General features: G+C 48.2%; 1 protein-coding gene across 1 annotated transcript in view; it reads right to left on the reverse strand.

Annotated features, from left to right (window-relative positions):
* Nucleotides 1-3421: 3421 nt before the first annotated feature.
* The window catches only part of pelp1 (proline, glutamate and leucine rich protein 1), a 43683-nt gene continuing 34910 nt past the window's right edge, over nt 3422-12194 (reverse strand). Inside the window, exons 15-19 of the mRNA XM_038303167.1 lie at nt 11266-11399; nt 8476-8578; nt 6359-7888; nt 4262-4597; nt 3422-3801 (exon numbers count right to left, since the gene is read on the reverse strand). Of these exons, the coding sequence (XP_038159095.1) occupies nt 3700-3801; nt 4262-4597; nt 6359-7888; nt 8476-8578; nt 11266-11399 (2205 nt within the window). The 3' untranslated portion in view covers nt 3422-3699. The remainder of the gene's footprint in view (nt 3802-4261; nt 4598-6358; nt 7889-8475; nt 8579-11265; nt 11400-12194) is intronic.

Raw genomic sequence — 12194 nt, forward strand, 5'->3', positions numbered from 1 at the left:
AGGATCTGCCCAGGGTGTAACTCCACCTGTGAGCCACCAGCTCCACCTTCAAACTGCCAGCCTCCATTTATGATGAAGTCACCGCATGAGTGACTTAACATTTATCAGAGTTGATGCCAGTGGGAGGATCTGAGCCATTCATCCAATTAAGCCTTAAAACGTCGGCCTCCAATTAGGGAAGGAACCTGGATGAATGTCTTGGTCGGTGGTTTTATTGTTCTGATTGGTTGTTTCATCCTGCAGGAAGTCCCTCCTTCCCCTTCATGTGCTGCAGGGATAAAACGTCCTGCTTTGCATCAGTCTGTCCCTGATCTTCAGACAGGGCTTTGCTTCCTCTGGAGACCAAGCTCTGCTCTGGTGGCACCACTGCTCTGTGGCTCTTCCTTCAGGAGACGCTCCTTTTTCTCGTTTACATCTCACCTTTGAACGGCGACCTGCTTTGAGGTGGACGTGTTGGGAAGCCATGCCCAGCGAGGTGCCAACTAGAGCCGCTGTAGGTACCAGATTGACTCGGGGGCCTGCGCCTTTTGATGACGTCATAATATGGCAACGCCACTCGTAACGATATGGCAACTCCACTCAAACAAACTACATTGCTTCATTCTCCTGAATTTATTCTCGTTACAAATGCAGACCGCGGGCTCAATGTAGTTTGTTTGAGTGGCGTTGCCATAATGTGACGTCATCGGGAGGCGCAGGGACCATGAAGAATTTCTTCGTAAAATTGTCCGTTTATAAACCGCAATCCCGCTTTCGAATAAAACCTACACCCCGCTATAATTACTTTAGTAAGCTGTCCAGACCAATCAAAATGTTTTGCGCAATTGTGCAAACGTTAAAACAATTATGTATTGTGACGTCATCAAAAGGCGCAGGCCCCCGAGTCAATCTGGTACCTACACCGCCTCAGCTGGACTCCATGTTAAAAGCGTGAAAATACTGAAATAAAGGTTTATAATAGTTGGCATTTCCTCCTACCTTTTTTGGCCGTTTGTAAAGTGAAGCAGTCAAAAATTAGGAGTAATTTTTCTAATAATATAAAAAAATGACTTGAGGGGAAAAAAAACAACCTTATTTTTCTCTTAAAATACACTAAATAACCATAAACATTGATCCTAATTTTCAGTTGTCAAACGGCGCCCCTTACCTACCAGTTTAGATTTGTTTTTTTAAACACATAACCTGGCAACTCTTAAACTCAGCTTTTAAGATCTCTAGATCTATCCTAGCTTCTATTCTTGGTCTTCCTGTTAAATCCAGATTAAATTCTCACAGATCCGCCCCTTTTTACATCCAGATTAAAGACAACATTTTTAAAACTGGCTTTTAATATTTTAAACACACTGTTTTATGGTCAGGATTTTTATTTTATGTTTTTACGTTTCTGTGAAGCACTTTGGTGTTCCAGGTGTTGTTGTAAATTGTTATATAAATAAACTTTTATTAAATCCAGAATAGAATTTAAAATCCTCCTTCTCACATATAAAGCCTTAAATGGCCAAGCTCCATCTGATATCAGAGATCTGATTGTTCCTTATGTTCCTAACAGAGCACTTCGCTCTCAGTCTGCAGGTTTACTAGTGGTTCCTAGAATTTCTAAAAGTAGAATGGGAGGCAGATCTTTTAGTTATCAGGCTCCTCTCCTGTGGAACCAACTACCAGTTTTAGTCCGTGAGGCAGACACCCTGTCTACTTTTAAGGCTAGGCTTAAAACTTTCCTTTTTGATAAAGCTTCTAGTTAGAGTGGCTCAGGTTATCCTGATCTATCTCTATAGTTCTGCTGCTATAGGCTTAGACTGCTGGAGGACATAGGGACCCCCATTTCATCATTCTGCTTCATTCTATCTCTATTCTGCAGAATTTGTTACTGTAACTGTATATTGTCTCTGCTCTTCCTCGCCCCATTAGCTTCATCTGACCTGGTTCTGTTTAGCTGTGATACCATCCTGCTGCTTTCAACACCTTTGATAGAGTTGAGTCTGTTTTTTCGGTGTTTAGTCCCATTTCTCTCCTAGACAGCTATGGGCTCAGCCTTTAGTGCGACTAGCTGGATGTTCTTGCTTTCATTCTTTCTTACATTAAAACTGGCCCTGAGCTTGCTGACTAAACTTTGTTTTCCCTGGACAGAGCCACCTGTGGAGCTAGCTTACTGTTTGCTTCACTAAAGCAGCATTATTGGCTCAGTTCCTCCAGGATCTCCTGCGTTGGTGACGACTTAAGGAAGCACAGGCAGGCAGAAGAAACAATAGGCCAGTGGAAAATATTTGCAGGATTATAATCCTGTGTGGATGACGTTCCGATGTGGACTTTTCTCACCTAAAAAAAAGCCCACTACCAGAAAATGGAGTGAGCCCCTTTTACATATTTTTTACTCCAACTCCATCCTTTCACTGAATTACAAGGTCTAACCAGAAAATGGCGCTTCTCTTTAGATCTTAATGTCCACAAATCATGACAGAAAAAAATATTTGAGTACAAAGATTGATTTTTAAAAAGGAATTGTAGGGGACCAGCCAAGGACCATCCAAGGACCATCCAAGGGCCATCCAAGGACCAGCCAAGGACCAGCCAAGGGCCATCCAAGGACCAGCCAAGGGCCATCCAAGGACCAGCCAAGAGCTATCTAAGGACCAGCCAAGAGCCAGCCAAGGACCATCCAAGGGCTATCTAAGGACCAGCCAAGAGCTATCTAAGGACCAGCCAAGAGCCAGCCAAGGGCCATCCAAGGACCATCCAAGGACCAGCCAAGGGCTATCTAAGGACCAGCCAAGAGCCAGCCAAGGGCCATCCAAGGACCAGCCAAGAGCCAGCCAAGGGCCATCTAAGAACCAGCCAAGGGCCATCCAAATATCAGCCAAGGGCCATCCAAATATCAGCCAAGGGCCATCCAAATATCAGCCAAGGGCCATCCAAATATCAGCCAAGGGCCATCCAAATATCAGCCGAGGGCCATCCAAATATCAGCCGAGGGCCATCCAAATATCAGCCGAGGGCCATCCAAATATCAGCCGAGGGCCATCCAAATATCAGCCGAGGGCCATCTAAGGACTAGCCAAAGATCCCCCAAGAGCCATCCAAGTGCAAGCAAAGGGCCAGCCAAAGGCCACCCAAGAGCCAGCCAAGGGCCATCCATCCAAGGGCCATCTAAGCACCATCCAAGGACCATCTAAGGACCAGCCAAATATCAGCCTAGGACTAACCAAGGAAAGGCGGGAACTTTTGATGGCTACTACTGTAGCCTGTAGCTCTAAACCTTAAAACTATTTTTAATAGATTTAGCTTTTTTTCTGAAAGGGACAAACATTGTCAAAAATTAGACTAAATATATCTTTTTTTCCATTTTCCCCCATATTTAAAACCTACAGGTTTTTTTTAACAAACATTTTTGCCCCAATTTAGCTCCATAGAGGTAGAGAATTGATTCAGTGTGTAATATTTTATTTTTCAATATTAGACAACAGATTAGAATGGAAAAACAAAAAGAAAACAAACATCGTAGAAACCAATGAAACCTGAATGACGACTAAACAGAAAAACGGTTCTGATGGGATCCAGGATGGCAACAGGAAGCCTCCATGTTTCCAGGAACCAACAGGATGAAGCCGTTTCCACCATCAGTAAAAGCAGCTGGAAGCTGCAGAGGAGGAATATTCTTCTGAGGAAACATCGGAAATGTCCAAGATGATAAATTCAGAGTGTTTAAGGATTCTTGGATCCAGAGGCGGCGGCGCCGCCGTCATCATCGTCAGGAGGACACGCCACGAAATCTGCCAACATGGAGGCCATGGCTTCATCTTCCTGCTGCAGAGCAGAGAGGAACAACATGAGGTGAAGCTGATTGAAGTGGATGATGACGCGTCGATATGTGTTGTTTTATCTGAAAGAAGCTTTTTAATTTATCTGTTGATGGTTTTAAGTTCTGAGCTAAATGCTAACGCTAATTGAGCCTGCTGTGCGTTTCAGGATGCTACAGTTGGATCGGCTAGCATTGCTAGCTTCCAGCTACCTCATCTTAGGCCCCGCGTGTATAGGGGGTGGCGGCCATCTTAGGACAAACTTTAAGGACCCTGGCTGTTTCTCAATTCACTAGAACACGAGTACGGACTCGTGATCTCGACAAGTCTGTTCCTGAGAAGAACCCAGGAAAGTCTGGACTCTGGGAGAACGATAATCATTAGCTGGTTTTAGCCTTGATTTTAAGGACCTATTAATCTGCAGGTAAAGTTGCAGGTGAGGAGGTTTAAGGAAAATAAACATCTACCTTTTTCTTCTCAGGACTCTGACCCGTTTCCTCCTCCACTGTCTCGTCCTCCCTCTTCCTCTTTGTCCCTTTCTCCTCCTCATTAATTTCCTCCTCTTGTTCTTTTCCTCCTTCCTCTCCTCCTCCTCCCTCTGCAGGCTTGGTCAGTTCTTCTTCCTTCCTGTCTCCCTGGTCGGCTTCCGTTTCCTCTGGTTCTGGAACGCTCGGAGCGGCGGCGGTGGCGTCTTCCTGATCTCCTGTTCCTCCCGCTGAGGCCACGCCCTCACCTTCCGCCATCGGCGGCTGCTCCTCTAGCAGCGGCGGCTCTTCTTTCTCAGAGCTTTCAGTGACAGGCTCCTGTTAAAACAGAAGAATAAAATAAACCTGCCTCCCTCTAACCAGATATTCTACGGAGGGCTAGAACAGCCACTGAATAAAAAAATGTATCCTACAATTAGAAATCCAATTTAAACTTCGTTCTCTAATTAAATTTAAATTTACTATAGAGGACATTAAATTTTATTTACAAAAGAAGACATTCTAGCTGTTAGCATGTTAGCTGGAGAAGCTAGTGAAGTTCAATTCAATTCAGTTTATTTATATAGCGCCAATTCACAACACATCTCATCTCCTCAAGTTCTAACGTTCCTCAGAGGAACCTGTTTAAAAGTCTCTCTCACCTCTGATTGGTGGATCAGACTGAAAGCAGAGAGCTAGCTCACAGTTAGCATCGCTACATTGGAAGGAAGCTAAATAATCCTTACAGTCTGTCAGAGCGACATTTCCTCTGTTAATGAGATTTTAAATATTTCACAGATTTTATTTCAATAATATGCTCCTGTTGAAATCTAGAAATTTTATTGTGTTTATTCAGACAGTATTTTACACAACTGGAAAAATTAGTTGTTAAAATACAATTATGAAAAAAAATTATAATAAAAAAAAAATCCTTTATCTTATTCCAGAGAAAACTTTGTTTTCCTGTAATCAATGAATTCTTAGTCGACTGATAAAATAAATCAATTAAGGAAAATAATTAAGGAATGTTGGAGATGATTTGGCTGCTGGATTTATCCTGTTTTCCTAATTCAGCCACCAAGATGGCGGCGTGAGTACATCGCGTGGCTCACGGTCTCTCCACATTCTGCAATTTTATAGTAATATCCACCTGTATATTATATTGGGTACATATCCAGCTGTAAATTTAGTTCATAACACTAGTGATCTATATATTATGTTCATTATTTATAATAGTATTCATCTCTATACTACGGTGGCCCTGAAGTGCAAACTGCAACTACAAATCTAAAAGCGCAACTACATTAAGGAAATCGCAACTACATTAAGAAAAACAAAACTACATAAAGGAAAACACAATTACATGAACCTACCAGAAAAGGTAGGTACCAGTGGGAAACATGAGACATCCCTGATTGGACGACGGCGCCGTTTGACCCTTTGCTTTGCTTTATGTAGTTTTGTTTTCCTTAATGTAGTTGCGCTTTGCTTTATGTAGTTGCGATTTCCTTAATGTTGTTGCGTTTTGCTTTATGTAGTTTTGTTTTCCTTAATGTAGTTGCGCTTTTAGATTTGTAGTTGCAGTTTGCACTTCAGGGCCACCGTACTATACTCATTCAGTAGAACCCATGTCCTGTATTTATGGAACCATTATTTATCCTGCACTTCTGGTTAGACCTAAACTGCATTTCATTGCCTTGTACCTGTACCTGTGTAAGGACAATAAAGTTGAATCTAATCTAATCTAATGAAGAATTTTCAATAAAATTTTCCCTGAATTAAATCCTCCTCCCAGTCATCCAGGTCATTATCATTTCAAAAAAGTTAATCAATCCTCTGGACTTTATTTCCAAGTTTGAAGACGTTTCTCTTCCATCCAGGAAGATTTTTCAGTTCAAAATGTCAGAAATAGAAGAAGGATCCTTGTTTTCCCGCTGCTCCTCTCTTTCCGACATTTTGAAATAAAAAAATCTTCCTGGATGGAAGAGAAAAGTCTTCAAACTTGGAATCAAAGTCCAGCGGATCGTTTTTGACCTTTTTGCACTTCCTCATGTTTCCACCGATCAAAGCTCTGCTCTGATTGGTCGCTCTTAAACCCACCTGCTGGCTCTGCCCGCCCGCCGGCTCGTTGTCTTCGATGCTTCGATCCCACAGCTCCATCTTCTCTTGAAGTTCTCCCACCGCCTCCGCCGCCTCTCGGCCGCCGTCGCCGCCCTCCTCCGGCGCCCCGCCAGTGACGCAGAGGATCTGTGGCATGGTGGGGTCGTCCATCCGCTCGCTGTCATCGTCGTCCCTGGCCTCCTCCAGGACGCCGATGCTCTCCACCTCCTGGACCTTCAGCCTCTCCTTGGTCATCAGAGCTCTGCTGCTCTGCAGCTCCTCCACGCCGCCCTCTCCTTCCTCCTCCTCTGCTGGCAGCACCTTCTCCTCCTCTTCCTCCATGACCACCTCCTCAGACTTGTCCTCCGATCCCTCCAGAGGCGGCATGTCTCCATCTTCATCCTCCTCATCCTCCTCCAGCTCTTCGGCCTCCTCCTCGTCAAATTCCTCAAACTCCTCCCCCTCGTAGAACTCTTCGCTGCCCTCCTCCTCTTCGTCTTCCTCGTCGATGCCGTCCTCCTCCTCTTCCTCCAGATCTTCGTCGTCCTCCATGTCCTCTTCGTCTTCCTCCTCATCATCGGTGCTGTTGATGTTAATGACGGCCGATTCTTCGTTGGCGGCAGGTGCGGGGGGATGCTGGTGGAGGTGGCGCCCCTGCTGGGCCAGCTGGTTCTGCAGCTGGTGCATCTGGAGCGGCAAGGCCATCGGGCCGGGCGCCGCCGCCGAGGACGGCTGCATCAGCATCTGCTGGAGCTGAGGTTTGGCCGCCATTGAGTCCGCCTGGCCGCCGGCGGGAGCAGCAGCGCTCAGCGAGGAAACCAGCGACACCACCGAGCCGCTGGAGGGGGGGAAGGAGTTTATGGGAGCGCTGGAGGTGGCGAGGAGCGCGGAGGAGGTCACCAGATCGTCGGGCAGCGACGTCACATCTAAAGCCGTCTGCGCCGAGGCGGCGGTCGCCAAGGTGACCGTCTCTCCCGCAGGTATGGCGCCGCCCGGCGCAGAGGAGAGGACGCTCTGGGGGTTGGCGGCCGGGTCGTCCGGCGGGTTGGCGGCGGCGAGCATCCCGGGGGGGACGATGACCACGCTGTCGTCAGAGTCGCTCTCCAGAGAGATCTCCACGTCTTCGGCTTCCTCTTTGTCGTAGCGGACGAACACGGGCCTCTGGCCCTCCGGGGGCCCCAGCCCAGCAGGGTCCGTCTGGGAGTGCGAGTGGGGGGACAGCAGCAGGTCCCCCGGACCGGAACCCTGGCCCGGCAGCCCCGGAACCAGACCCAGGTGGTTCTCCAAGGAGCCCAGCAGGGAATTGGGGGCCATGCTGAGCGGGTGACGGGCGGAGAAGGGTGGGCCGGGGGTGGGGCCTCCGAGGAGGGTAGGCAGCGCAAGCCTAGGGGCGGGGCCCTGACAGGAGAGGACCGAGGGAGTGGGGGCCGGTTTCAGGGCCAGCGGGGGCAGCGGCAGGGCTATGGATGGAGCGCGGGGATGAAGGAGGGAGTTACAGACGGTCAGAGCTTCGCTGCAGAAGGAGGAGACCTGATGGGGGGGGGACAGGAAGTTAGCAGCAGGTCCTAAATCTGTATTTTTGTGTTTAAATCATAGCTTTCCCCGTTAGCAACACTAGCTATTAGCCACTAGGGGCGCTAGACCAGCAGAAGGAGAAGTCCTGCAGCTCCTGGTAAAGACGAAATATTCACCCCCTTAGATTAACTAGCTAGCTAGCAGTTGCTTAGCTTAGCTAGCTCAGGGTTTAGCTAGCTCAGGTTGATAAGAAGTGGCGCTCTGGATCACATGACCCATTCAGAGCTAGATCGACCCTCTGAGCCCACAGACATGAATATAGAGCTGATTGATCATTGGATGGATGTTAAATGAAGCCAATGGTCAGGTCAAAGGTCACCTTAAATCACTCAGGTGTTTCTTCTCATTATGATGATACTATCATGAGTTCTATCATAGAAGAATGAACAAAAAACTTTTCTGTGCACATTTTCATCTGTATATCGTTTCTAATTTCCCCTCCATGTTTCTGGAGCCTCCCCAGCGCCCCCTGCTGGTCCCCAGCTAAACATCCCCTGCGTTAAACAGCGGGATGAGCCTGGGCGCGTCCTGGCGGGGCTTACTTTGAGGTTGCGGTCGACGCGGCCGTTGCTGAGGATGGACACGGCGCAGGTCAGAGGCGGAGGCCAGGATGGAGACGGGACCAGAACCAAGGCCAGCAGTAACCTGCAAACAGAGCAAAGCCACGCCGTGGTCAGACGGTTCTCCTTTGGACCAGACATGGCGAACAAAGGAACCAGACAGTGAGGAGGTTCTGAACGGTTCTACATATTTTGTGACTGGTCAAAAATATTTAGAACATCCCAAATATTTCTAGTTTTTTTAGAGTTAAATACTCCGTTTACTAGTTTGAAAACTTCTGGTTTCTGATCACATCTGTCTGAATGGTCACGTTCTAAAATGGCTGCCTTCATATTTACTGTGTTGAACAATGTCACTTTCTGTCACTAACTATTTCTCACTTTGTGTTCTGGTGCGTCCTCGTGTCCTCGTGAAACCTCATTATCCTCAGCCCTAGCATTGTTCCAATTCACAAGAACAGCAGACTGACAACGGACTAAGTCCCCTAATGTTGTTCTGGCCCCTCCCTCTTTACCCAGCATGCATCAGAGCAGAGTTGTCCTTCCTCCAGACTGACAGCTGTCCCAGCATGCACTGCGGCAGCAGCAGCTTCCATGTTAGCGCTCACAGAGCTCAGAGTATTCATTTAAAGGTATTCTTTTGTTTCTATCATTAGAGACGAGAATGTTATACCTAAAGCTTCACTTTATTGAGCTTTTACTGATTTAGTGCGTAAAAAAAAAAAAAATTCTGAAATTTAGAGGACCACAGCAACCAGTGGGGCTCTGAGGCTAACCGCAGCCAGGGCTGACGTTAGCTCGTCTGCAGCAGCCAGGGCTAACTTTAGCCCTTCTTCAGCAGCCAGGGCTAACGTTAGCTCGTCTGCAGCAGCCAGGGCTATCGTTAGCTCGTCTGCAGCAGCCAGGGCTAACGTTAGCCCGTCTGCAGCATCCAGGGCTAACGTTAGCCCGTCTGCAGCATCCAGGGCAAACGTTAGCCCGTTTGCAGCATCCAGGGCTAACGTTAGCCCGTCTGCAGCAGCCAGGGCTAACGTTAGCCCGTCTGCAGCAGCCAGGGCTATCGTTAGCTCGTCTGCAGCAGCCAGGGCTAACGTTAGCCCGTCTGCAGCATCCAGGGCTAACGTTAGCCCGTCTGCAGCATCCAGGGCTAACTTTAGCCCTTCTTCAGCATCCAGGGCTAACGTTAGCCCGTCTGCAGCAGCCAGGGCTATCGTTAGCTCGTCTGCAGCAGCCAGGGCTAACGTTAGCCCGTCTGCAGCATCCAGGGCTAACGTTAGCCCGTCTGCAGCATCCAGGGCTAACTTTAGCCCTTCTTCAGCAGCCAGGGCTAACGTTAGCTCGTCTGCAGCAGCCAGGGCTATCGTTAGCTCGTCTGCAGCAGCCAGGGCTAACGTTAGCCCGTCTGCAGCATCCAGGGCTAACGTTAGCCCGTCTGCAGCATCCAGGGCAAACGTTAGCCCGTCTGCAGCATCCAGGGCTAACGTTAGCCCGTCTGCAGCATCCAGGGCAAACGTTAGCCCGTCTGCAGCATCCAGGGCTAACGTTAGCCCGTCTGCAGCATCCAGGGCTAACGTTAGCCCGTCTGCAGCATCCAGGGCTAACGTTAGCCCGTCTGCAGCATCCAGGGCTAACGTTAGCCCGTCTGCAGCAGCCCTCTCTCAGCATAGCCATGTGTGAAGTACTGCTGGCTCTGATGGAGGTTTGATCATTTTATTTGGCTAAATGTTCATTTGATTTGTGTTTATCTGACTGTGTTCATTATTATTCCTCCACTAAATGAAAAAAAGTCAGAGTTTATTATTATCTAAAGAATATTAATAACAGGAGGTGAAATGCAGTTCCAGACGAGCAGAGCGTGTGGTGATGTCATCAGTACGCTTCTGTTCCAGTTGACCCAGATTTATTCTGCTCCCGTTCTCCAAGTCCAGACTTTCCTGGGTTCTCACCAAGTCTGCTTGGTGAGAACACGAGTCCGTACTCACATTCTGGTTAAACAAGAAAGGCCTAAATCTGTCTGGGTGGACTACGGTGTCCTGCAGGGATCCATTTTAGCTCCCATTTTATTGGATCTAGATAGGATTCCCTTCGCCTCCGTCGGTGGACTCCATGATGTTTTCTATCATTCACACGAATCCGTCTGAATGCCAAAAAATAAACTTTAAACTACCTCGACGGGCGTGTATCGCTTTAGTCCCCAAAAAAACCCCAAAACAATTAAAAGGTCATTTCGTTATACACTTCAAAAAACACCAAAAACCGAGTCTTTAAATATTTTTTTTGTCCATGACCAAAGGGATAAACGGGAATTGACTGTGTATGCTGGTCTGACGCGGTATGTTCATCTGACAGAAAAGTGGCGGTATGCTGGAGGTCTGGAGCTCCCAACAGGAACTGCAGATTTTTGGTGGGATTATGATCCTGATGAACTGATGAACAGAGGATGTTTGGAGGAGGACTTTACCTCTTAGAAACTAATTGATGAATTTTTGTTCTTGTAGTTTAAATTCTCGTTAATCTGGTTTCAGTAAATTTAATTAATTTAATTTCTGTTTCCTGTCATCAGGCCTCTGATCGTCATGGAAATGAGCTCAATAATAAAGGTCACATCTTTTTCCAAGCGGTTCCACTGAACTTCCACTGAACCTCTATATCAACAATAACTGGAAAAATCAGGATGTTCTAAAACTTTTGACCAGTAGACAGAAGGAAACGATGGAGTGGAAGGAAGAAAGGAGGCGGAGCTCAGAGGGGTCACCAGCTCTGCATCCATACCTGTAGAGTTCACGTCGGGTCAGAGCGCTGCTGTACTGGCCGCTGATGCCTCCCACAGATTCAGACGCCGCCATGCTCCCAGACTTCTGCTGCTGGAGGCGGACGCACAGCGGCAGCACCACCTCATGGAGGCGCTGTGAGGAAAAGCACAGAGCGATTGAAAGGGGCGGAGCTCATCGCAGCAGAGAAACACCCACCAATTTAAAACCTTCCTGTCAGGCGGCGAATTTATTAACATTTTAACCCCAAAAACACCAGAATGGAGGAACCTGAGATACATGATTACTTCATTAAAACCTTTCACTCTTAACTCTTTAGGTTAGCGAGTTAGCATTCGAGGGTAGATTGCTTTGACCTCAGTTCACCAAAAGGTGCAGCTGAATATTTTGCAGGCAAATTTGAACCAGATATAAAATTCAGTGTAAGGAATTCAATGTGTGAAAAAAATCAGTTTAAAATTCGGCGTACAAAGATAAGGCAGATTCTTCAGTTAGCAGGCAGCCGCAGCTAGCAGGCAGCCGCAGCTGGCAGGCAGCTAGCAGGCAGCCGCAGCTAGCCGCAGCTGGCAGGCAGCCGCAGCTAGCCGCAGCTGGCAGGCAGCTAGCAGGCAGCCGCAGCTAGCCGCAGCTGGCAGGCAGCCGCAGCTGGCAGGCAGCTAGCAGGCAGCCGCAGCTAGCAGGCAGCCGCAGCTGACAGGCAGCTAGCAGGCAGCCGCAGCTAGCCGGCAGCTAGCAGGCAGCCGCAGCTGACAGGCAGCTAGCAGGCAGCCGCAGCTAGCAGGCAGCCGCAGCTAGCCGCAGCTGGCAGGCAGCTAGCAGGCAGCCGCAGCTGGCAGGCAGCCGCAGTTGGCAGGCAGCCGCAGCTGGCAGGCAGCGGAAGCTAGCAGGCAGCTAGCAGGCAGCTAGCAGGCAGCCGCAGCTAGCAGGCAG

The sequence above is a fragment of the Cyprinodon tularosa genome, unplaced genomic scaffold, assembly GCF_016077235.1.
Source record: "Cyprinodon tularosa strain WSP-4 unplaced genomic scaffold, ASM1607723v1 ctg507, whole genome shotgun sequence".
NCBI lineage: Eukaryota > Metazoa > Chordata > Actinopteri > Cyprinodontiformes > Cyprinodontidae > Cyprinodon > Cyprinodon tularosa.